Source organism: Mauremys mutica, chromosome 14, assembly GCF_020497125.1.
Source record: "Mauremys mutica isolate MM-2020 ecotype Southern chromosome 14, ASM2049712v1, whole genome shotgun sequence".
NCBI classification, from domain to species: Eukaryota; Metazoa; Chordata; order Testudines; family Geoemydidae; genus Mauremys; species Mauremys mutica.
The window spans coordinates 27,963,872-27,986,416 of record NC_059085.1 but is presented as its reverse complement, the minus strand read 5'-3'; the positions used below and the strand labels follow the sequence as shown (position 1 = coordinate 27,986,416).

The 22,545-nt window shown below is 39.5% G+C and overlaps 1 protein-coding gene across 4 annotated transcripts in view; it reads left to right on the top strand.

Moving 5' to 3' along the window:
• The window catches only part of LOC123349360, a 336,086-nt gene that overhangs the window by 299,169 nt on the left and 14,372 nt on the right, over positions 1 to 22,545 (top strand). The window contains exons 4-8 of one of the 4 annotated variants that reach the window (XM_044987355.1): positions 5,087 to 5,169; positions 11,412 to 11,474; positions 13,014 to 13,042; positions 14,328 to 14,465; positions 15,621 to 20,640. In XM_044987355.1, the coding sequence (XP_044843290.1) occupies positions 5,087 to 5,169; positions 11,412 to 11,474; positions 13,014 to 13,042; positions 14,328 to 14,426 (274 nt within the window). In that variant the 3' untranslated portion in view covers positions 14,427 to 14,465; positions 15,621 to 20,640. Of the gene's footprint in view, positions 1 to 3,897; positions 4,009 to 5,086; positions 5,170 to 10,395; positions 10,857 to 11,411; positions 11,496 to 13,013; positions 13,043 to 14,327; positions 14,466 to 15,620; positions 20,641 to 22,545 lie in introns of those variants that run through there. The other 3 variants (XR_006573506.1, XR_006573507.1, XM_044987356.1) reach the window with 3 other exon arrangements.

The following is a 22,545-nucleotide window of genomic DNA, read 5'->3' as shown; positions in this document are numbered from 1 at the left end:
ATTAGCTAATCATTTTTGGTCATTTAACAGCAGTGTTATTTACTGGCTAACAGTTGCTTTAGTGAAAAAGTCAGAGAAAATGAATCATCTTCTAGCAACCTGCTACCCACCTGCCCATATGGTAACAGCTGTATTAATCTGATTTAGTGTATTTATTGGGAAATATCCTTTTATTATTATTTGCAAACCAGAGAATCAGGAGAGGATTCCATGATGGCAGTTTTACAAAGAATAAGCCCAGTGCGTGAACTTAAGAAATCTACCCACAGTTAAGGTTCCAAGGTCACATCCAGAATCAGGAAAGAGAACTATAAATTACAAAGCATTGGACTGCAGCCAAGCCCATGGGAAGCTACATTTAGCATATCATTCTCTAAGCAGCAGGATGAAACCTTAACTCCCTTTCAGACAGAATTTGAATGGAATTTGTTATAAGAACATTTTGATTGAAATATCATCAATTGACTTTCCAAGACAACTCTGAAACGGATTGCAATCACACATAGGGGGAGAGGACAGCCTTGTCAACCAGCCCAAAATGATGATGAGGATGATATAGCCCCATAAAATATTTATGAAAACCAGATGTATCTCTGTGCTAGCAACATGCCGATATTATAACAGAGACTTCAAATAAACTCTTGACATTAGCCTAAGCTCAGATTTCTCCCAACATAAACCAAAGGTTGAACAACAACTTGACATATCTATTTCTAAGTAAAAATTGCTGCACAGGTTATTATTACTAAGATAATTAAAACAGTGTGAATAATGTGATTGTTTTATTTGTATGACAATAGTGCATAGAGGCCACAGTAAAGATTGTTCTAGATGCTGTACTTCCATACAATAGGACTTAATTGGAATGTAAGCTCTTTGAGGCAAGGGCTGTAATTTTGTGTGGGCGTACAGAGCCTAGTACAATGGGACTCTGATCCCTGATTGGGGCCCATAAGAGCAACCACAATGTAAATAATAACAATAAAGACCAAATATAAAAGAAAAACTTGTGAAATTTTAATCTCTTTTTATGGGAAAAATAATGGTTACTTTAATGAATAGGAAAATTATATTATACTTAAGGATGCCTGCCCTTTTCTTAATTCTTTCTTAACCAAATAAATAACTAAAACAACGCACACCAATCCATGGTACTTTTTTTTTGGCTTATATGTAAAAGCTCTGCCTGCAGGCAGACCTGACAGACTGTTCCATTAACTCACAGACCCGTATTTAAAGACATGAGAAAATATTGTCAGTCTCTGTGGGGAAAAGAGTCAGCTCGAAAGCAGGTCCTTACCCCCTGCCTGCAAAAGAACAGCATTGGCATCAAGTGCTGAGACAGCTGCCGTCCTTCCATTTTGGCAAGAAAAAAAGGTGAGGGAAAGCAACTGAATAAATGCAAGTGAATTTGGGGAGGGTAAGAAGGAGACAGAAGAGATGAATAGTTTATTGGACAATAGCTGAATCAGATTGAGCTTACATCTGTAACTAATAAGCAGGTGTGGACTGCTTTTCCAGTCAATTATAACTGATCATCTAAAATACTGTCCACATGCATTTCGTGAATATGAAAACTAATATTATCAGACAATCTTAATTCTGTGGTGGTGTATATCAGAATCACTGTTGTTAACAAAGACAATTAAATGGTTGGGGTTGCAGATCAGCTGCTGTTGTAGGAGATTTTTTCCTACAAGTTTGATTTAAGTATTGCTTTTTGACACATCTGGAAAAGAATGTTCTCATGGTACAGGAATGAACTTGTACCTAGCTCTGTTGGATGTTGAAACCTGTATTGGATGGGATGAGCACCTGCAGTCTGGAGTGATAGACATAAGTGCTTTATGTGGAGTAATCTAAATATACTTGTGGTCACTTGATAACCTGCTGAAGTAAATAGGTTTCAATCACTGCACTCTGGAATGGAATCGTCAATCAATCTAATCTGAAAAATCGCAAATACATTTTCACTACCTAACAATTTAAAGTTCTGTTATATGGTCTTTTTTTGGGGGGTGGGGGACTAAATGAAAGAAATAATTGCACTCTAAACTGCAACACAAAGATCAGATTCATGGTGTCCTAACCTTTATGTGTCTAGAGGCTCATATGTTTTATTGGCCTGGACTCTACTTTGCAATTTCGTCCATTGTTTTATGGATTATTATTGTTTCCTAAATGAATTTTGTGACTCCTGAGAAATAAGTTATCCAAAGTTTCAGAGATCAAAGCTCTTTATTTTCTTGCCAAATGAAATAAATGCAAGTGCACTTTGACTTCACGGACGGCTCCATTTTATGCATTAGTTTAATTTTCTTTTACTGGTATATTTTGGGTTTCTAAAATTATTATTTTGCTAATGCAGCTCACATACTGCATGGTAGATCTAAGGCTGGTTGTGTGAAAAACTATGATTACATAATATAGTAAAAGATGGTGATTTGCATTTATATATATCTTCCATCAGAAGATCTAAACATAGTAAAAAAAAATTACTGAATTTAGTTTAACCAAGTGAATAATATTATCGCCATTTTACAGATACCAAAACTAAGACACATTGGCTCAAATTTGGATGACTAATGTTAGGAACCTAACTATGACCCTGATCTGGCAAACTCATATGTGGGTAACTTTATGTGCATGAACAATCACACTGGACAAAATGAAACTACTAACATACATAAAGATACTCATGTGTAAGTATCAGCAGGATCAAAAGTAGCCTGATTTTGATGGATCTGGCCCATCTGCAGCTCACACTGAAGTTAATGAGAGCTGAAAAACAGGCATTTTTATTTAGGTACTTAAATGCAGATTTAGGTATCTAACCAAAGGCACTCAAGTTTGAAAATTGTGCTCAGAAAACTTAAGTACCTGATCCTGCAACCCCTACTCATATGAATCATTACTACTGTCTCAAGTAGTCTCATTTACTTAAATTAACTTACTTCTATGAGGTTGGTTGTTGTGTGAACAAGAATTAGAAGACTGAGCCCTAAGAGACGTTACCAAGATCATGGAGGTCTTTTGGAAGCTGAAAGCCTGTCTCCTGGTTAACAGCCTTGTGTCTTAATTACAAGAGCATCCTCTATCCCTTTTTTCCCAGAACAAGGATTTGGACCTTATAGTAAGCACTGTTTCTTTGTGATTAAGAGTGAAAGGCCATTTCTGGAGGTTTTGAAAAACATTTCAAATGGAATATTTTAAGGGATGTGGTTAATTGTCGAGTTTGCATATTTAATAGACATTTGGCTATAAACATTCTAAGAAAAGTGCCTAGTTAATATCAGTTTGACAGTAAATTGGCACAATGCTGAGCTCCTATAAATCAAATTAGCATTGATCTTAAGTCTGCCAACTTTTCAAATCAATTCTGGAGAAAAGAGCTTGGGCTGGTTTTTGAAGTTTGATAAACTTTTCAAATTGTCTATCATGAGACTGCAGACCTTTCCAATCTTTGCTTTTGAAATGCTAATTCTTTCAAACATTGTTGTTTTTCCCCATCCTCATTCAATAATAATCAATTCTGTTTTGTTTCTTCTCTGTATGTACAGTTTTAAAGCCTCTCTCTGAGTTCAGAGAGTCAGACCTTCCAAGTGAACTGGTCCCTGCATAGATACTCATTCAGCCGGGCTTTGTATAGAGAGCACATACTGAACATGCTGGAATGCTGGTGCTTGGTAGTCTACTCTGGGTGCATAATAGCTTCCAGGTGGAATGTAAGGAACTGGCTTTGACCCATAAAGTTGTAAATGGTTTTGATTCTGGCTGCCTAAAAGATTTCTCTTCTTCCTGTGTGATACTAATACAGCTGTGATTAACAGAGGCAATAAAGCTCAAACTCCCTCAATTAATACAAGAAGGCTGACAGCAGAGCATGCTCTGTGAAGGGTTCATGGCTATGGAACTTGCTCCTGTTCCCATGTGGTCTGCCAGAGACTGGCTTTTTTAATCCTCCTGGCATACTGTTAAGTCAACATTTCTCTTGGACTTTCTATGGGGGTAGGTTGATGACTGAATGAGGTTAATTTGAGAAGAGGAGGGATTATTCCAGGTTTTATGTTCCTGGCTGGTTGTATTTTGCTATATTGATTTTTAATTATGATTTTTCATTCTTCACAGCACTCAGAGCTGTGCATCATATAATAGAATACCAGGGTTGGAAGGGATCTCAGGAGGTCATCTAGTCCAACCCCCTGTTCAAAGCAGGACCAATCCCCAGACAGATTTTTACCCCAGTTCCCTAAATGGCCCCCTCAGGGATTGAGCTCACAACCCTGGGTTTAGTAGGCCAATACTCAAACCACTGAGCTATCCTTCCCTTCCCTTCCCTTCCTCCCCCCCCCAACCTGAAGCAAAATAAATAAGACATAATGCTGACATTTTTCTGCATAGTTTTATATTTATCTTAATCTAGCTAGAAATACAAGCGATGAATAATGTAGCTTCACCAGATTACTGAACCTTTTGCCTAAAATGTGCTATAACAGCTACCCAAGTGCCCTGCCAGTGGCATTCATGTATGAGCACAGGATACAGAGGTTCATGAACTAGAGCCCTCTCTCCTCGAGCAGTGGAAATTGCATGTATTTTGGGGGGAAACATATCTGAATGGGCTGTTTAATGGTTGCTTATAATTATGGGATGGATTATTTGAGCAGCTTTGTGAGCTCTCCCGCCAATACAAAGTGTCTCTAAAACTAATATAGCTAGCCGCAGAACGCTCACCCTAGGGTAAGGGGACCTCCTGGTGGAATAGTGTCAGTGGGGCATCTCTGAGACCATCCCCTCCCAGCTATCTAATTCTCCTTTGAGCTTTGGTGGATTTATGCTGGGGACAAGATAGATGTACAATCAGCCCATGATTGAGGAAATGTAAAGTTGGCCTTCATGACACTTTGCACTCCCTTCCTTGTTGTGCTACATGCTCCTCAGCTGAAGCTGTGGATCTGGGTTTCAATGGTACTAATATGTATATTTGCAGTTGCAATGAGGCCCAGCCTCCTTGTTTGTTCCTGCAAAATGAGTTTTGGTTGAAAATCAGACTACTTGTTTTTCTACCTTCTCTCAAAACTTCCAGTGATGTCTGTGTGAGTGCTGCATGCTCAAGGAATGCATTTGTGAACAACCTCACCAAAGGCCCTGTGAGGATTAAGGAAAAAAGTAAGTAGAAACAATGTTGTTTCTTTAGCTCACGTGAATTCAGAGAGAAATATCAGCTCTTGTCTGATGATGTAGGTTCACACGTTTATGATTTCTATCAGTTAGAACTCTGTTAATCACTTTGTGCTGTTTCATCCTTTAACATGAATTCACTTGGAGCTGTGAAATTCACCATTTTTGCCATGACTAATTTGCGAAATCTGTCACCTTCCTTTGTGGTTTGAATTGTGCCCTAGTTAAACATCATTATGTTGATTAGAAAAATCTGTGGTTTGTTTCTTAAAGTTAAACTTTATTTCTCTCCTGTCCTCAATGTTTACTTAAAAGGTGTGATTCCATAGTCACTTATCTTTTGTGACTAATGAAAAATGACTTACAAGCCAGCTTTAGCTTTTGCTCTTTTACTTTAGCTCAGTGTGCACATTGGGCTGACTCCTGCTCCAATGAAAGTCAATGGAAGCTTTGACTTTAGTTTCAGTTATAGCAAATTTGGTCACATAGTGAGGCTGGACAGAATATAATTTTTATGTTTTTAATAATTGACAGATAATATCAATGTTTATTTTTAAGCATTTTCCCCCAATTTTTATCAATTTAAAGGTTCACAGTTGTGGGAAATCATGGTGGGTTAGACAATGGGGGAGTCAGACAATTATTTAATGATAGATGTTGAGAATCAAAAAGTTAAAGCTTTAAACTATTAGAACACACGTTGTCAAGGCCACATGTCAAAATATACCAAGTAGATGTTGATTATTTAAGAACATCATTTTAAGATTTTGATTTAAGATTTAAGAACATCATTTTTCTTACTTTGCCTATCTGTAAATTTTGCCTGTTAGTAATGGAATTATTTTTCATCTTTGTGTGTGTATGGTGAAATCAATGTTTACCAACATTTACTGATAAATATCTAATCCTTCCAAGCCTAATTACTTTGCATTTACCATCTTAATACATTTCTCCCAGCACTTGCCACAATGGTGTGAAAAAATAGAAAAGCATATTTCACAATGTATGTACCCTCTACTGATTATATTTTAAACTGGTGGTAAAACTAAATACAAAATAATCATCATAATAAATAGTGTATACCCTATATACACTAAATATTCTGCCAGTATTGATCTCGTATATAAGCAGTAGTATTAATCTTTTGTTTTGCATAATATTATAAACCATATCCTGTGGGCACTCCACAAGAGGAACTCCTGCTTAGGATTGGGCCCTAAATTCTGATATGTTCAGTGGTTTGGTTAAAGTGCCACAGATGTTTACAGCTTCTTAATAGGTTAATTGCTCATTGATGAGATGTCTCATTCATCCATACTGTTATCCATATTGTTCATCCACCTTGTGTAATTCACAGCCTCCAACAAATCTAGTAAACCATTATTTCAGTATTTCTGTCACCAGAAAACAATGATAAATGGTCTTATTTTTAAGATCAGTAAGAATATTGTAATTGAGTATAGTGGAGTTTATTGGCAGCACCTGCCAAAGTGGAATTCAGCTATTGATGTTACTGGGACTAGAATTTGGCCTTAACACTCTTGACCCCTAGCACAGTACCCTTACAGGGTAAATCCAATGATTTTAATGATGTACAGGATCTCATGATATTAGGAGGGGAGTTAAATTTAACATACTTTGAGCATCTCTCTCTACCCATTTTTACTTTAACTTTCCTTCTCACCTCTCTGCTCCTATGCTGTTCTGTTTTCTTGCTAATTTCAGACTCTTCCTCATTTAAATTCATCATGTCCTGTTTGAAGTAATCAACTAAATAGGCAAGATCAGGAGCATTTCTACTGACAGGAGGGTGGGCAACTCTGAGTTTCTTGCTGTAATTTAACCCATCATCATAAACCAGAGAGAACAGTCAGGATTATCTAAAGTGGATCTTCAGTACTACTTTCCTTTCAGTCATCTAACCCAATCCTGCTCCCACTGAAGTAACTGGTAAAATTCCTTTGGATGTTTGTGGGAGTAGGATTGGGTCCTGATGCCGTTGTAAGACAACCCCTGACCCTTACTATATACAATGCATTAAACTCTGAAGTATTGAAGCCACCTTATTACAAGCTATTTACTTACCACTACTATGTACTAATCACCAGATAGCAATAAAAGCGTTTACACTCCCATCCTGTCTGTGATCAGCAGAAACATAAAAAGCATATTAGCCAATTGATTTTTGGCATTAATTGTGAGCCAGGAGCAGTGCATTGAGTACATAGACATTTTTCAAGACAATTCAATTTTAATTTTTTCAGTGTGATTTTGGAAGATACTCAAACACGCCCAATAGACACACTTTTCAAATAGCATAAAGCAAAAAGTAGTTCTTAGCTTACATAAACATAAAGATTTGAATAAATGTTAAAAAGCCAAATTCTCCTGATATTCCATAATCTGTAAATGTTCATTACAAATGCAGCAAATATGCATGAAATTTCCCAACAGACATTTTGGTTACAAAATCAAAATCCTCACCCATATGTAGCCCATATAAAACTTTCACAGATTCCAAAGATCAATCAGTTGCAACTTGCACCTTTCATGTCCCTTTTCAGTAAGTAACAAAAGAAAATCAGAATTCAGGTTTTTTTTACAGCTCTGGTGATATATAAATAAATCATCAACACATGCTTATTGATGTCTCCCTACAAATAATTAAGTCTTGACCTTCTGTTATGACACTTCCTAAATTTTTCCGGTGCTTGAAACTAGTGCTCAGAAAATATCCTTCACATCTTATAAACAAGGATGTTTCAAGAGTGGGTGGGAGGGGTCAAGTTCACTTTCACTTATTTTTTTTCTACGTTTGATTCTGCCAGGTATATTGAGTTGTTATTGATTACCAATCTCTGCAGCAGTCTACACTATGGGTTGAATTGTTACATGTAATTGCTGTTGAAACTTGCATTAGGTCTCCAGAAGCTACATTTTCACAGTGCTTCTCCATATGGTGGTGTAACCTAGCCTGAGTAGTGAATATCTATTTTTTTTTGTATTTACTTTGCTCAGTAGCAGAACTCCAATAACTCTGGTGACCGCTGTCTTTGTGTTCCACTGGGCTAGGTAGCAGGTGTCAGCAAAAAGTTTAATTTGGAAGCTCATGAATTCCAAAGAGGAGCTTAACTGTTATCCCCAACACTGAGAGCTTCTGTGGCCTACTCCTGGAAAAAAGCAAATCCCGTGAACATGAAAGGAATTTATGAGATGCCGGTCATCTGACAAAATGAAATCTTTTCAGGATAAACAAGGGATGGCTTTTTTTATCCAATAATGAGAATAATTAATAAACAAATTAGACTAAATTTCTAATTTGTGAGAATTCCTTATATCAGACCGTTAGTGTTTACTATTCAACTTCCTAACTGGCAATGTCTGTAGCCGGAGTTCTTTAAAGCTGTAAGGTTTAACTCTTGAAACAAAATACATCATGGTACCCTTCTGACACAAATAATGTGCATCTCTGTTTTTTATAAGCAGATTAAGGTTAAACTGTACACATTTCCCTCTGAAGGTAACTAGTTATAGGAAGAAAGCTACATTAAACTGAATTCATGGGGCTTCCTAAACCCCCAGAAGCCAAAAAATTGGACTTGAGGCTATAACCTTGCTTTTTTACACCTAGTTATTTCACTATAGATATCAAAGAATCTAGACATTAGAGATGGAAAATGGCTGATAGACATTTAGCTCCTTCACCTGCCAATGCAACATTGTCCACTAAACTGTATTTTTCACTGCTTTGTTTAGCCAAGTTTTAAATGGCTCAAGTGGCATGGTACAGTACTGTACAGTCTGAGTGGTCTAATCTGAGTTAGATTAAAAACAAGACTAATATAGATTATGATCTAGAAGAAAATAATTTCTCTGATTAAATGAATGTAATTCTAGCTACAAAATGAGAAAATTAGAGTGAGTTAGCTCCCTTTAGTAGGCGTTTATAGTTTGAGCCCTGAACACAAAGGGTGAGTTAGAAGTAGAAATTGAATTGCAACCTATTTTTTTTAACCAGGCTATAATCAAGGGATTTTGTATTGAAATATGTTTAAAGAAGAAAAATGCATCTTGTGAAAGATCTGTTCATTTATTTGAAACTTAGTTTAAAGCATGTATTAACCCCTTAAAGTTCTGGTGTATAGTATAAGGATTTATGAGCATCTTTTGAAATGCACACTATCCTGCAAAGACGGAGTAAGGCATTAGTGGAATTGTGTATTATCCCATCAGTGTGTATTGGGGAATTGTCCCAGGCTAATTTTTTGACCGGCTAGGCTGTAGCAGCTCATTCAGAGTTGTTATGGTCTGTCATGTCAATGAGGATTTAGGGATTCTCAAGCCCACAAATCTCCCAGCTGCAGAGCAATGTGAACTAGATTTGCCTGCTAAAAACCCTCACACTGTTCTCCCTGGGAAAAAAAAATTGATGCACATATGCAAGAAGCTGCATTGCTAAAATACAACTGCAGTGAGAACAGAACAGAAATCAACCAGTGCCAAACCGCTGGGTCACCCGCTGGACTAATCAATGAACCATTTCCACTGGAGTGGGGGGTCGGGAAGGGGGAAATTGGGGGGCCAACGTCTTGCAATTACTCAGTCGAAACTCCCAGTAACTTCAGGCTGGGGTCCTGAGCGCGCAGGGCAGGAGTTGGCTCCTAAAGCCCCCCCAGCAGGCAACATGGCTTTGTAATAGCCTGGTAGTGTGGGGAGCAGGTGCCAGCCCGAGTCCCCGCTTCTCAAAGCCGCTCTCCCCACGGGGGCGGGGGGGCGCTTAACACCGCTGCCCGGAGCCGGTCCCAAGTTTGTTTGCTTGTTTATTTCCCAATTGCTGCCGCCCGGCCGCCCGCAGCCCGTCCCTGGGGGCCAGCCCCAGGGGCCGGAGCCGCCCCGGAGTCCCGGGAAAGTTTCCCCGCGCCGCTGGCGAGCGGCACTTTCCCGAAGTCGGGGCGTGGCAGGGCGCGCCGGGACCCCGGGGGCTGCTCCGCTCCGCGCCCGCCCGTGACCCCTCCCCGGGCCGCGCTGGGGGCGGACCTGCGCGAACTGACCTGGCCGAGGGGAGCAGCGCCCCCTCCTCTGGGGGCGGCTCAGCGCATCCTCCCGCCGGGGGCTCCGCGCCGGCTCGCTGGGCTCCCTCTGGGCACTTCGGCGCCTCCCGCCGGCGGGGCGCAGGGGGCTGGGCTGGGCTGAGCTGGGAGGAGAAAAGTGGGACAGTCAGCCCCGAGCTCGCGGGCGGCGGCTGCCCCCCGCCTCCTGCCGCCGCGCCGGGCTCCCTGCACTGGCCGGGGAGGCTCCCAGGGAAGTGCTGCTCCTGCCTCCCGGCAAGGCTGGGCAGCGCGGGCTCTGACGGGCTGAGCTGAGAGCCGGCTCCCCTTCCCCTTCCCCTCGCCTCTCCTCCGCCTCCTCCTCCGCCATGGCAACACGGGAGGCAGCCTGCCAGCCCCTTGCCCCGCTCTGAGGCTGCCACCGCCGGAGCCGGCGTCCCCGGCCCCGGGAGCTGGGAAACAGACCCCTTCTGTGTCACTTGCCTCTCGGCCAGAGGCGGGGGCGGCGGGGGGAGAGGATGTCACGGCGGCTCCACTGGGCTCGGCGCTCTGCGATTTGTCTGAGCAAGGGGGCTCGCTCGCGCTTATTAATGCAAATCTAATGAAGTAAAGTCAGAGCTCCCTGGGGTAAGGGGAAGCAGGTGCTGGTTTGTTTCAGGCAGGGAAATTAATGTGGAGGCACGGTTATTTATTTTTTTCTAAGTATCTAATCACTCTCAATTTCCGAAGGATGAAAGTACATGTGGAGACGTTTCAGTGCCTTCACATTTCCACGGGTGGTATTTCCCTTTAAAGTTTTACATGCATCCTTCCCCCCCACACACACCAAGCTGCTGAATTATGCATTGTCTGCAGGGGAAATTAATTTTGATCAAAACAGGGGAGTTTGTTTAAAAATATATATACACATATTGTTTGCTGCTAAACTGCATAATAACCCTAATCATTTTTGAATATTTGACTAAGACATTTCAAATCCTGATGGAAAAGTTGCAGAAAAAGGAAACCCCAACCAGCTGCAAGATTCCTTAGGTTTTCAGGAGAGAAAAAATCCTTTTTTTTTTGTCGAGGGGGGAGAGAATCTTTTTTATATATATTTTATTTATACTTATTTATTTATATATATTAATTTATTTGTACTTTATTCCAGATATAAACGTATATGTTTGTACTTTATTTCAGAAAGTCAATCTTGGGCTGTAAAGAAGAGGCATGGCCCAAGTTTGCCCTCCAAAAGTTCTGATTGTGAGTAATAATCCAAAGGGGGTAAGTGCTAGAAGTAACTGGAAGAAAACTGAAATGATGTAGATCTTGAACAGTACAACAGAACTAGATGTGTTATGACCTGTGCATATGAACCAAGGAGCTTTGTCTGGAAGCTAGAATGTTAGGTGTATAATTCATAGAAGGTAGCTCTTGCACTCTCTACTGGCAGACGCTACTTTTCTGAGCCTAGAAAATGACAGCTTTTTCCTGCACAATTGCACTGCAGAATAAACAATAAGAAATTCCATGCGGAAATACTACACAGGAATGCTCTCTGTGGCATATGTTCCAGTTGCTTGGCCTAATAAAGTGTGGCCGCCTGGATGAAATCATAATCAGGAACAGTCAGACTAAACAAAACCCCCAGAGCACTGCATCAGCTAGATGGCATTCTGCTCTCCTGGCCCTTTCCTCAGCATGTAGAATGGAGGAAACCAAGGACAAACCTTTATATCAGGTTGGCCTTGCAGCAGAATGGCAGGTAGAGCTCCAGAGATGTGGAGAGAGTGGCAGTATCCAAGAGGACATGATTGTGACCGTTGGAACTTTTGCAAATAGGCCGTTCAGGCATGATAAATGAGCAAAGGAAAAGAAGGTTAGTTAAAGACACATCTAGAAAATAAGGACTGTAGAGAGTTCTGTGAATGACAATATATTTATATAAGTGGATCTTTCTTAATTTATACTTTAATCCCAGAAGAAACAAAAGTGCCAACTAACTGCTCTTCTCGCGTATCAGACGCTCAAAGGAATACATTACAGTGGGATATTGTAGATAATGTTTCCTGAATTGCTTTAAGAAATAAGCATGATACAAAATAAACATTTTCTTAAAGCTACATTGAACTTTCGGTCTCATGTAGCATCTTTATTAAAGTGCTACACAATGAAAAATGTATACCAAGACCAATTCACACCTGTTAGCTAGGAATAAACTTCTAATTAGTTCCAAGTATGTCTAATAAAAGAACTAGGTATGCTATTTATCCATTGTTTAGAATTACTGAAATACATTGCATCAGATCTGTTTCCTGGCAATCAATTATTTGCATTAAACAGGTGTAATTTATTAAAATATTGAGTAAGGATCCAGTTCTGCCATCTTTTTCAGGCAATGGTCTCAATGAAAAATGGGAGTTTTGGCTGATTAAGGATTGTAGGATCAGATGTCATGTAGACCAATACATTCAATAAATAAAGCACATATATTCAAGTTTTCTAGTGCGGGGTGGGGAGACGGTAGAGTTTATATGGTGTTAAGAAAACCAACAACAAATACATTTCTCATGAGATCTGAGAAATCTATCAATTCAGTGTTTTACCTCAGCTATCCCATCACATTCCTTGTGCAGCAGGAGGCACAGATTTTAACAGCAAGAATAAATAAATCTAACTGGAGAAAGCGTATGGATTATATACAACATATAAAACATTCTTTGATGTCTGTTACTATTGTGGATGACCTTAGAGAGTATGATACTCTGGAAGATTAAATCCTGTTTACTTCATTCATGCAAGCTGTCCCATTGAAATCAAGGAGTACCCACGTGAGTAAGATGAGCAGGTTTTGGCTTTGGGTCATTTACTTATATTTAATCTGAAAACCTTTTTAATAGAAGATTTCAGTGAGAACAAAGGCTGAAAAACAATCCTACTGCTAGCTACTGATTGACATCAACTGTGTGCCCTATTGTTGGTTACATTTACAAGGGCTGTCAACTACTTTTTCTTAGTGAGGAATTCAGTTTAATCTCCATTGTTTGCAATATGTTCTTAGAAGCTTGAAAATAAAATATCTTTCACCACTGATTTTGTGGGGCTTATTATTCCAGTTGGGAAAAATTGATTCCCCCCCCATGTCTGTAATGAAACAGAAGGCAACATGGACCCTCTTAGTTTTCTTCCCTGTTTCTTCACCTGAATGCTTAATGCTGTTAGCAGACATGTGCCTGGCTCTGGGACCAGTGTTTTTGGTTAATTGCTACTGCAAAGCTAGTGGAAGCAGTGCAAGAACACACAACATTTTTTCTGAGATGACAGAACAAAAGAAATAGCAAAAATAATCAAAACTGGTTAGACTGTTTTACTTAGCAAGGGAAAAAATGGTTGATAGGTAGGCAGCTATAACAACAACAACAACAAAAAGTTTTATCCAGCTCTTTCTATAGAATGAGCACAGTCTTTGTTAGTGTGAGGAAGAAACATTTTGAAATGATTGCAATATTTATTGAGTATTTACTTTTTCAGTGATCTTTTGTATGCTTCAGAATTTGATTATACATTATAATGTGTGCTCTTGCTTGCTCTGTGTATATATAAATACAATTGTATATAATAATATTAGTATACACACTATAATGTGTGATAATAGGTTGAGGATACTTGGCTGTTTCATATCACATTGTCACCTAGAATCCTATTTTTAATCCTGTTTTCATTGAAACTAGTAGAAATTATTAACTGGTTCATCTATAAGGCAGATATATATATATATATATATATATATATATATATATATATATATATATTTAAATATTTTGTTGTGGAGAAATAAAAGTTCCTTCTACTTATTAAAAGAAAAGAATAAATATTTGCAGGAAATTAATTGCGAAGGTGCTTTGAAATCCTTAAAACATTTCAATTGGAAACGTGTAGAAGTTATTTTTTCTCAGGCTTTGGAGGCTAACCTTTTCCATAATAATAATATCTCTGTTGTGCTGAGTGCTCTGGAAATTATGGGTTCCCCTCTTGTGGTTTGCATGAAGCCAAAGTCTGTTTTTCTATGAATGACGTGGAGGTTCATTTTATAGTGTATCTTTATTCATTTCTCAGAAAACTGCACAGAGAAAAATGAACAGAACATATGGTGCCTTCTATCAGTCATCATTACTGTTTCTTCAGCTATCTCAACACCCCACAAATAGAAAATGAGTGTGAATTTCTTCCTGCTGAAAGAGGAAAGAAGAAATGGTTAGTGTATCAAAGTAAAAATTAATAAATATTAAAATAACCATCAAGTGGAAGATGTAATAAATTATTAAAGCATTCACGAGAATGCAGAGAAAAGGCCTTAACTGTCAAACAATAATATCAAACCGGCAAACATAGGGCTGGAGCAAGAACTCATGAATTTCTCTTGATTTGATAACTAAGCCTGAAATATTGATGGGACACAGTCTCTCTTGCCTATTCTGTATGAATGATTCTGTACTATTTGCGGTGCTCATACAGACAATACTCAAATAAGAACTGTGAGGAATGGATTGTAATAGTTTGTCTCAGGGGCATCCATAAAATCCTGAATTTCCTTTTAAGCAGACATCTAGAAAAATATAATTTTATTTAATTCCCTGTTGCTCCTATTACATTGATAGTGGAAAGGGTGCAATCCAAACCTTATCTGCAAAGCCTCTACCATTCTTAGTCTCTTGCAAAGAAATATATGAGAAAGCAGCCTTGGAGATAGCTACTACAGGAACTTAATAAACCCAATACTGGAAATGTGTATCCCAGCTTTGGAAAGGGATATTTCAAAACTAACCTACTACAGAAGCAGCAGAGGCAGTTGAGGTTTATGAAAGAAATTAATACGTGCAACTTGCTAGGTTTCCTGAGATCAAGAGTTCTTTGAGGGTAAATCCTTAGGCATCTGAAAAAGCTGAAATCCAGTTTTCTATCTCTCTCTCTCAAATCCATTAAAGACACGAAAGTAGAACCTGTGAAAATGTACTCCTTGTGGTATACCCACAATAAAACAAAATATTAAAGACCTGTATGCAGAAGTCAAAAGCAAACCAAGGCCTGTTTATTTCCCAGGTCTTTAATGGTCTCACAAAGCCTTCTTCTTTGCTCAAAATCAAGACAAAACAAAACAAGATGTTAATGCATTTGGAATTATGCCCTGTGAAGATTCTTGGAAGCAATAGCCTATTCATTGCAAGCCCACTTTATTTAGCTATCCATCTGAAATAGACGCATGCAAGGTGATTAATAAAACTGTATTTGAATGCTATTGTTTGAACAACCATCTGGAATCATAGTGATGCTTGAATTGGCATCAAATATCTTCTTCTACAAGTCTCAATATCCCAGATAACACTCCTGATTTTTTTTTGATACCCACAGCTGACTAAACAAACAGTCCTCCAAAGAACATTCTCTCAAAAATACATGTACAGTAAACTGCAAACGAAGGAGAACATGGCAGATTAGCTGGATAGACAATAGGTAGAATCCATGCAAGAAGGAAAAGTACCTGGATTTTGAAATATGAAATATTAGGAACATGAGTACCAGGAGTATTATCACTCAGAGTGAAAGAGAAAATCCTTGAGGATTTAGGCAAAAGTGAGACATGCTGAGCATCTCTCTGGATTCTGGCTCTGGAAAAATGCTTCTGTAAGTATAGTGTCTGGATTAATCATAGAAGTCTTAGATGAGAGAATTGGAAAAGGACTATAAGATCATCAGGTTCATCCTTCTGAAGAGGCAGAATATAGTCCCCTAGAGAGAAGACACTAGTTATTGAACAGATCATAGCCAAAAGCCCAACAAGAAACATTCTGTCATAGATGGAAGGCTGCAGAAGCTTCTAATTCAGTGTCACAGGGTTGTCTAGGCCCAGAGGCCCCTGGCTGGAGGCCTCAGTATCCTGCTACACCCCTCACAGGAAAAGCACAGAAGAGGAGTCCTCCAATGAGGCCTAGCATGGCTGCAAGGGGAAGAAGCTAGTCAGAGAGGTTGCAGGGAGCAGCCCGTCAGGGCCCAGGAGGACCATATAAAAGGAGCTACAAGGAGGTCAGCTCCTTGCTGGAGCTAGAGGAGTACAGGGTAGCTCCTGAATTGCAGCACCATGGACACCTCAGTGCTGGCAGGGCTCAGAGAGCGAGAAAGAGCTCCTGGCTGGCTGCTGAGCCTGAACTTAGATGAGCCTTGAGGTAAGGATAAAGCTTTGGCAAAGGCTGGGGTTATGGAGAAGTGGCCCAGGGAATTGAAAGCAGTGTAGTTAAAGGGACATGGTGGCACCTAGCTGCTATTCTTAGGGTCCCTGGGCTGGGACCCAGAGTAGTGGGTGGGCCTGGGGTTCCCCTCAACACACCCTGTAGGCCACTGTGGAGCTGACCTACAATCAGACAGTGATAAACCCCCAGAAGGGGAACTGAACTACTTAGTGGCCCAGCTAAAGAGTTGTGACCAGAATAGACCTAGAGGGCGAAACCATTGCCTCCAGGGATGAAGTCCTGGGGGTGTGGTCTGATACCAGGGCTGGAACTATTTAAAGACACAGCCAGCCAGAAAGGGTGCTTGCGAGGGGTGGATGCCACACTGTTACATTAAACCTAGATAGAAAGGAAGCTAGATCTGCCACACCTGGTAAGCGACCCTGTTACTTTAGTCATATGGGGTTTTATGCCATGCCTTAGGGGACACCATGATTAAAAATAAGCAAAATTAATCACTAGTGTTAACTATGCCTATTTTATTGTTTACAAAAATAATCAGAACACAAACAATAAAGAACGGTTATTTCAGCTACAATCTCTTCTGTAAATCCCTCTGTGGAGAGCTTTCACCAGAGATTGTGTCTTTGAGGCTTGGTGGGGACCAAGGTATCTTCTTCCCCAAATTAGTAGTGATTTCTGTCTTAGTGTATCTGTTACAGAGTAGCTGTTCCCAGTGCCCCTGGATCAGAGCAGGGGAGTCCAATACAGCCAATTAAAGGGGGCTGGGCTACACCTTGGCCTAGAAAGGGCTGCTGGTGGGCAGGAAGATGGTGCTGGATTGGGACAGACAATACCTGGGGAGGTAATGCCACAGTGGAGTGGAGATAAATCTGGTGTAAGGTCCCCTGGAGCAAGGGGCCAAGGGCTCTGGGAGACAGCCCTGAGACTGCTGTCCCAGAGCAGAGGTAGCCCTGGCAAGAACTGGAAAGCTGTCAGAGGCCTTTGAGGGTACATCTACAGAGGGATAAAAGATCTGTGGGATGGCCATGGCTGACCCAGGTCAGCTGACTCGGGCTCAGTCTGCAGGACTAAAAATTGCTATATAGATGGTTGGGCTCAGGCTGGTGCCCGAGCTCTGGTACCCTCAACTCTCTCAGGGTCCCAGAGCTCAGGTTCTAGCCCAAGCCCGAGTGTCTAGACCGCAGTTCTTCAGCCAGAACCTGAGCCCCACAAGCCCAAGTCAGCTGTTTGTTTACTTGCTTCTACTTAGAAAATAAACCTGCTTTAAAAAAATTGGGTGTGGCAGTGCATATCTTGAAGCTGGGGAGAAACTCTGCTCAAGTGACAATTCAGAGAAATTTATAAGCGCATCTTTCCATATCTCCATGGAAGGAAGAAACACACTTCTTTCAGGCTTGGCTGGATTCAAAATTAGCTGTTGTCATCCTTTCATTGGCTTAGCACCTTTGTGGGTTTGTCTTATGAGCAGTTTCAGGTGATGAATAGGTTATTGGCTTCTACGTATACAGTAGGGTTGTAAATTTTGTTCAGTTTGATGATTATATTGCCTGCAGCTTTGTATGGGGAAATTCTCAGATCATCTTTAAAAATTAGAATTTTAACTTTTTCTTTTATTCAATGAATTTTCTGAGATAGCCCTCTAATTTCATTAGGGCATAATAAGAGTTGAAAATCTGTTTCAAATGAGTCCAAACACCTTTACTTTTTACAGGAAGAGATTTTCAGTTCTCAAAGTAGACTTTTTAAACTTATTTCTTAAAGAGTGTCTAAATTTAAATAGCAATTAGAGAAGGTAATGGCTCTTCTTAATAATCTTTGGAGAGATGGCTCTTGTCTTTCTGAGTTGGATATGGAAATTGCTTGAGCTTGCCAGATAAAAAATCCCCCAATTAATAGTAATATTTGTATACTCAAATGGCTTCTTATATTAGTAACCAGTCTAACAAGGTCATTGGATTCCATGTTGGTACATGAAGCATTTTATCATTTACATAGCAATGATAATAGGAAGTTCTTACATTAGCAGCTTTGCATTTTGATAATATAGTTCCAAATATATATCTTATGAGAAACTGGTGCCATCTTCAAGCATTTCAGGAATAAAGAGGAAACATCAGTTAGATAGAAGTAACCAGCATCTTCTAGAAAACATTTTCCAGCCCTCCATTTTTTCTTGAAGTGTGAAGGCTTTAGAATACCTATAGAGTATAATACTTTCAATAAGAAATTTGTAGGAGTATAACTGAGGTTTGTCTCTATGAAAGGAGGTGGGGGGAGCATACGTTTATGACTTAGTTTTATAACTCTGATAACACATCCCTACTTTCTTCTTTGCTCCTAAATAAACACCAGGACTCTTTCTAGAGTATAAATATCTTACAAAGTCCCCCACCCACTTAGGTAAGATCATATCAATACCAACTGGTATCTTATATAAAATATGTGTCATGTTCTTTGATAAAACCTCCTTAAGATTTGTTTGCTTTTTGACCAAAACAGTCCTTGGATTTATGATCTGCCATTTGCAGAATGTTTACAACTTGCAAATTGTATTTTATACAAGACACAGTAACCAATGCTTATTATATATATTTTCAAAACGTAGCATAAAAGAAAATAGTATAGAAAGTTCAATCAAGACAGAAGTTATAAAAGCTTAATTTTAGAGTCTGTATAAACACACTTGGGTGTTTTCTCCTTTGACTTGAGACTTGTCCCTGAGTGACAGAAAGCAGAAACATGGAATTTCTGTAATTAGCTTGCATATCTCAGTCAATAAAATGACCAACCCAAACCATAAGCATATGATGTTATATTCTCCAGGCATTGTGGGTATAAAATAGAGTATCTCTTAAATTCAGTAAAGGTGCAGGCAAGCTTGTAATGACCTAACATTATGAGAATAAATTATTATAATCTTATTAATAACCATTTTTGCATAAATATTTGTTTCCTCCCTACAGCTGTATTGTCCATAGTAAAAAAAAATGCCAATCCAGATCTGGTTATTTAAAAAATTCTTTCTGATAAAAGACTTTTAAAAAGTTGAATCTAGTTTTTTATGTGAGAATGCCTCTTTAAAAGATTATCTTCTTGCAAGTTATACCAAATCTATTCTCCAGGCCTCCACTGGATATTTGCAAATTATTATTATTTGTATTATCCTAGTTCCTAGCTGCCTCCGTTATAGACTAGGGCCCCATAATCTGGCCACTGCAGATAGGCCTATTTAGGAATTATATGACTATCCTGAGTTATCCTACTTTGTATTTTTGGAGAGTCTAGTCATGCTAAAGCTTTTGGAAAACCACTTGTATGAGCCTTGATATCTTTGGGTGTTTGGACAGGGAAATGAATCCAGATACTCTGCACTGAAGTATATAGAGCCAATACCATTAGGCCCCGGAGATGACTCTAAATATATTTGTTTGTTAGATGTTTTAAAGGACTTGTGGCACACTACCTTATCACAAGGAAAGGTAAATTAGATACAAATATGCATAACGTTAGTAAAAAAAATGTGATCTGCTACTGGAAGGATCACTCCATCATTAAAGAAATGGGTCACAGCTCTTTCATATGCTGGCACTCCAAAACAAGTTATCTTAGGTGTAAGGGAACATGGATAGATAGCTTGACATTTGGAATCCTTTCCTTGATTTTATGAATATTTGAAACTCATTGTAAGTTAGTAGGATGACTGAGCAGAAAGAAAATACAAGTTAGGCAGTAAAGCTGCTCATCGAGAGAGAAACCAAACAAGACAACACGAGCAAAGAGAGTCACAATAAAACTTCCTTCACCTTAGCTGGGCCAAGCACAATCTCGCCCTTCCCCAGGTATACTCCTTACTTCAGCCATTTTTCCTCTTTGTGCAGATGTTCAGGGGAAGAGAAAGGGAAGCTGGAATTAACACATTACATACTGGGGACCAGACTCTATCCCTGCATACTATCTCATACAACTCTTTGTTTTGTGGAATGCATGCTCCTTTGAGCAGTATCATATCAGAAAACCTCCGCTCCATCACCTCTCCTCCTTTTTAATTTACCTCTTCTTTCTTTCCCCTCTGATGTGAGCATTACTAGTCCAACTTTTATGTTGCATAGAATGTGAATAATGTAGATGGCTTACAGAGGGAGGGACTGAATCTGTAAAAGGAGCAAATATTCCTTGTTTTATTCTGCTATCTTTCTGTGTTTCTCATGTTTTCAATAAACAAAATAAATACAAGTATTGTGGCTAATTGGGTTTTTACTTACTCCGTATGCTTGAATATCTGTTGTAAGGAATGGAAATGACTACATGTGATACAAAAGTTTCGTGACTTTTGGTTTCTTATTTTGTACCAATACCCTTCCCTTATGTAAAACACTGTGATGAGAAGAATCGGGGTAGATTTAGTTCCTGTTTTGCGAAGTCTTGTTCATTGGGTTTTGGTTTTGCAATTCCAAAGATTTAGGACCCATTTATCTGAATCCCCCTGTAGAGGTAGGGGTACGTGTGTGCGTGTGCAACAAAGAAATGGTTCAGATTATGATCCATCTCTATTTCAAATAGTAATGGGAGAAATTTTGTGTGTTTGCTGTTGCAAAACTTTGTTGATTTAATTTTTGTTTTGCAAAACCAGGTGTAGTTCCAGTCTGGGTGCCATGTATCCAAGCACCCAGAAGTTGAGGGGAATTCAGATATACAATGGAAGCTACACTGGATCTTTGCCTTTTATCTACAATCCATCGCAAATTCAGTTGTCCTTTGACAGCAGCATATATAGATCTAAAGGCAGCTCTAGCAACAGAATCAAAAGGTGCCCTGTGGGAGGCCCTACAAGGAACTGGAGTTCTTGTCATCCTCTTGAGGTTAATTCAAGATCTATATAATGACTCAGGGACACGGGTGCAATGGGGGATCCATAAGTCCTACAGGTTTTACACTGGATCTGGGGTGAAGCAAGACTGTGTCCTGGACCCAGCCCTGTTATGCCACCCTATGGATTGGCTCCTCAAACATAACTTTGTAAATATTGATATAACTGTTGCTTTGACTTGTTTACCAACCTGGATTATGTGGATGATTTCATTTTCTTCAGCCAGGATTCAAATGACCTTAAAGACATATTAGAGAGCTTCCAGCACATGGCACCTGCCCCAGGGCTACGGGTTTCTTGGGTAAAAACAAAAATCCAGAGTGTCTGCACAAAAGTTGCACTATAAGACATTTGTGCTGTTGGACAAGCCATGGAAGTAGTGGATGATTTCATCTATCTAGGCAGTGAAATGTCAGCAAATGGGCACAGACAGCCTAAGGAGAATCCATGAAGGACCTGCTTAGGGTCTGGAGCCCAAAAGAGGTGAAATTACATACAAAAGTATGGATTTATCACACACATGCATTTCTGATCCTCTCATATGGATCTGAAACATAGAATCATAGAACTGGAAGGGACATTGAGAGGTCATCTAATCCAGTCCCCTGCACTCAAGGCAAGACTAACTATTATCTAGACCATCTCTGACAGGTGTTTGTCCAACCTGCTCTTAAAAATCCCCAGTGATGGAGATTCCACCACCTCCCTAGGCAATTTATTCCAGTGCTTAACCACTCTGACAGTTAGGAAGTTTTTCCTAATGTCCAACCTAAACCGCCCTTGCTGCAATTTAAGCCCATTGCTTCTTGTCCTATCCTCAGAGGTTAAGAAGAACAATTTCTCTCCCTTCTCCTTGTAACAACTTTTATGTATTTGAAAACTGTTATCATGTCCCCTCTCAGTCTTCTCTTCTCCAAACTAAACAACCAATTTTTTCAATCTTCCCTCATAGGTTATGTTTTCTAGACCTTTAATAATTTTTGTTGCTCTTCTCTGGACTTTCTTCAATTTGTCTATATTTTTCCTGAAATGTGACACCCAGAACTGGACACAATACTCCAGTTGAGGCCTAATCAACACAGAATAGAGCAGAAGAATTACTCCTGCTAATACGTCCCAGAATGATGCCTGCTTTTTTTGCAACAGCATTACGCTGTTGACTCATATTTAGCATGTGATCCACTAGGACCACCCAGCATCCCTTGGATGCTGCTTAAAC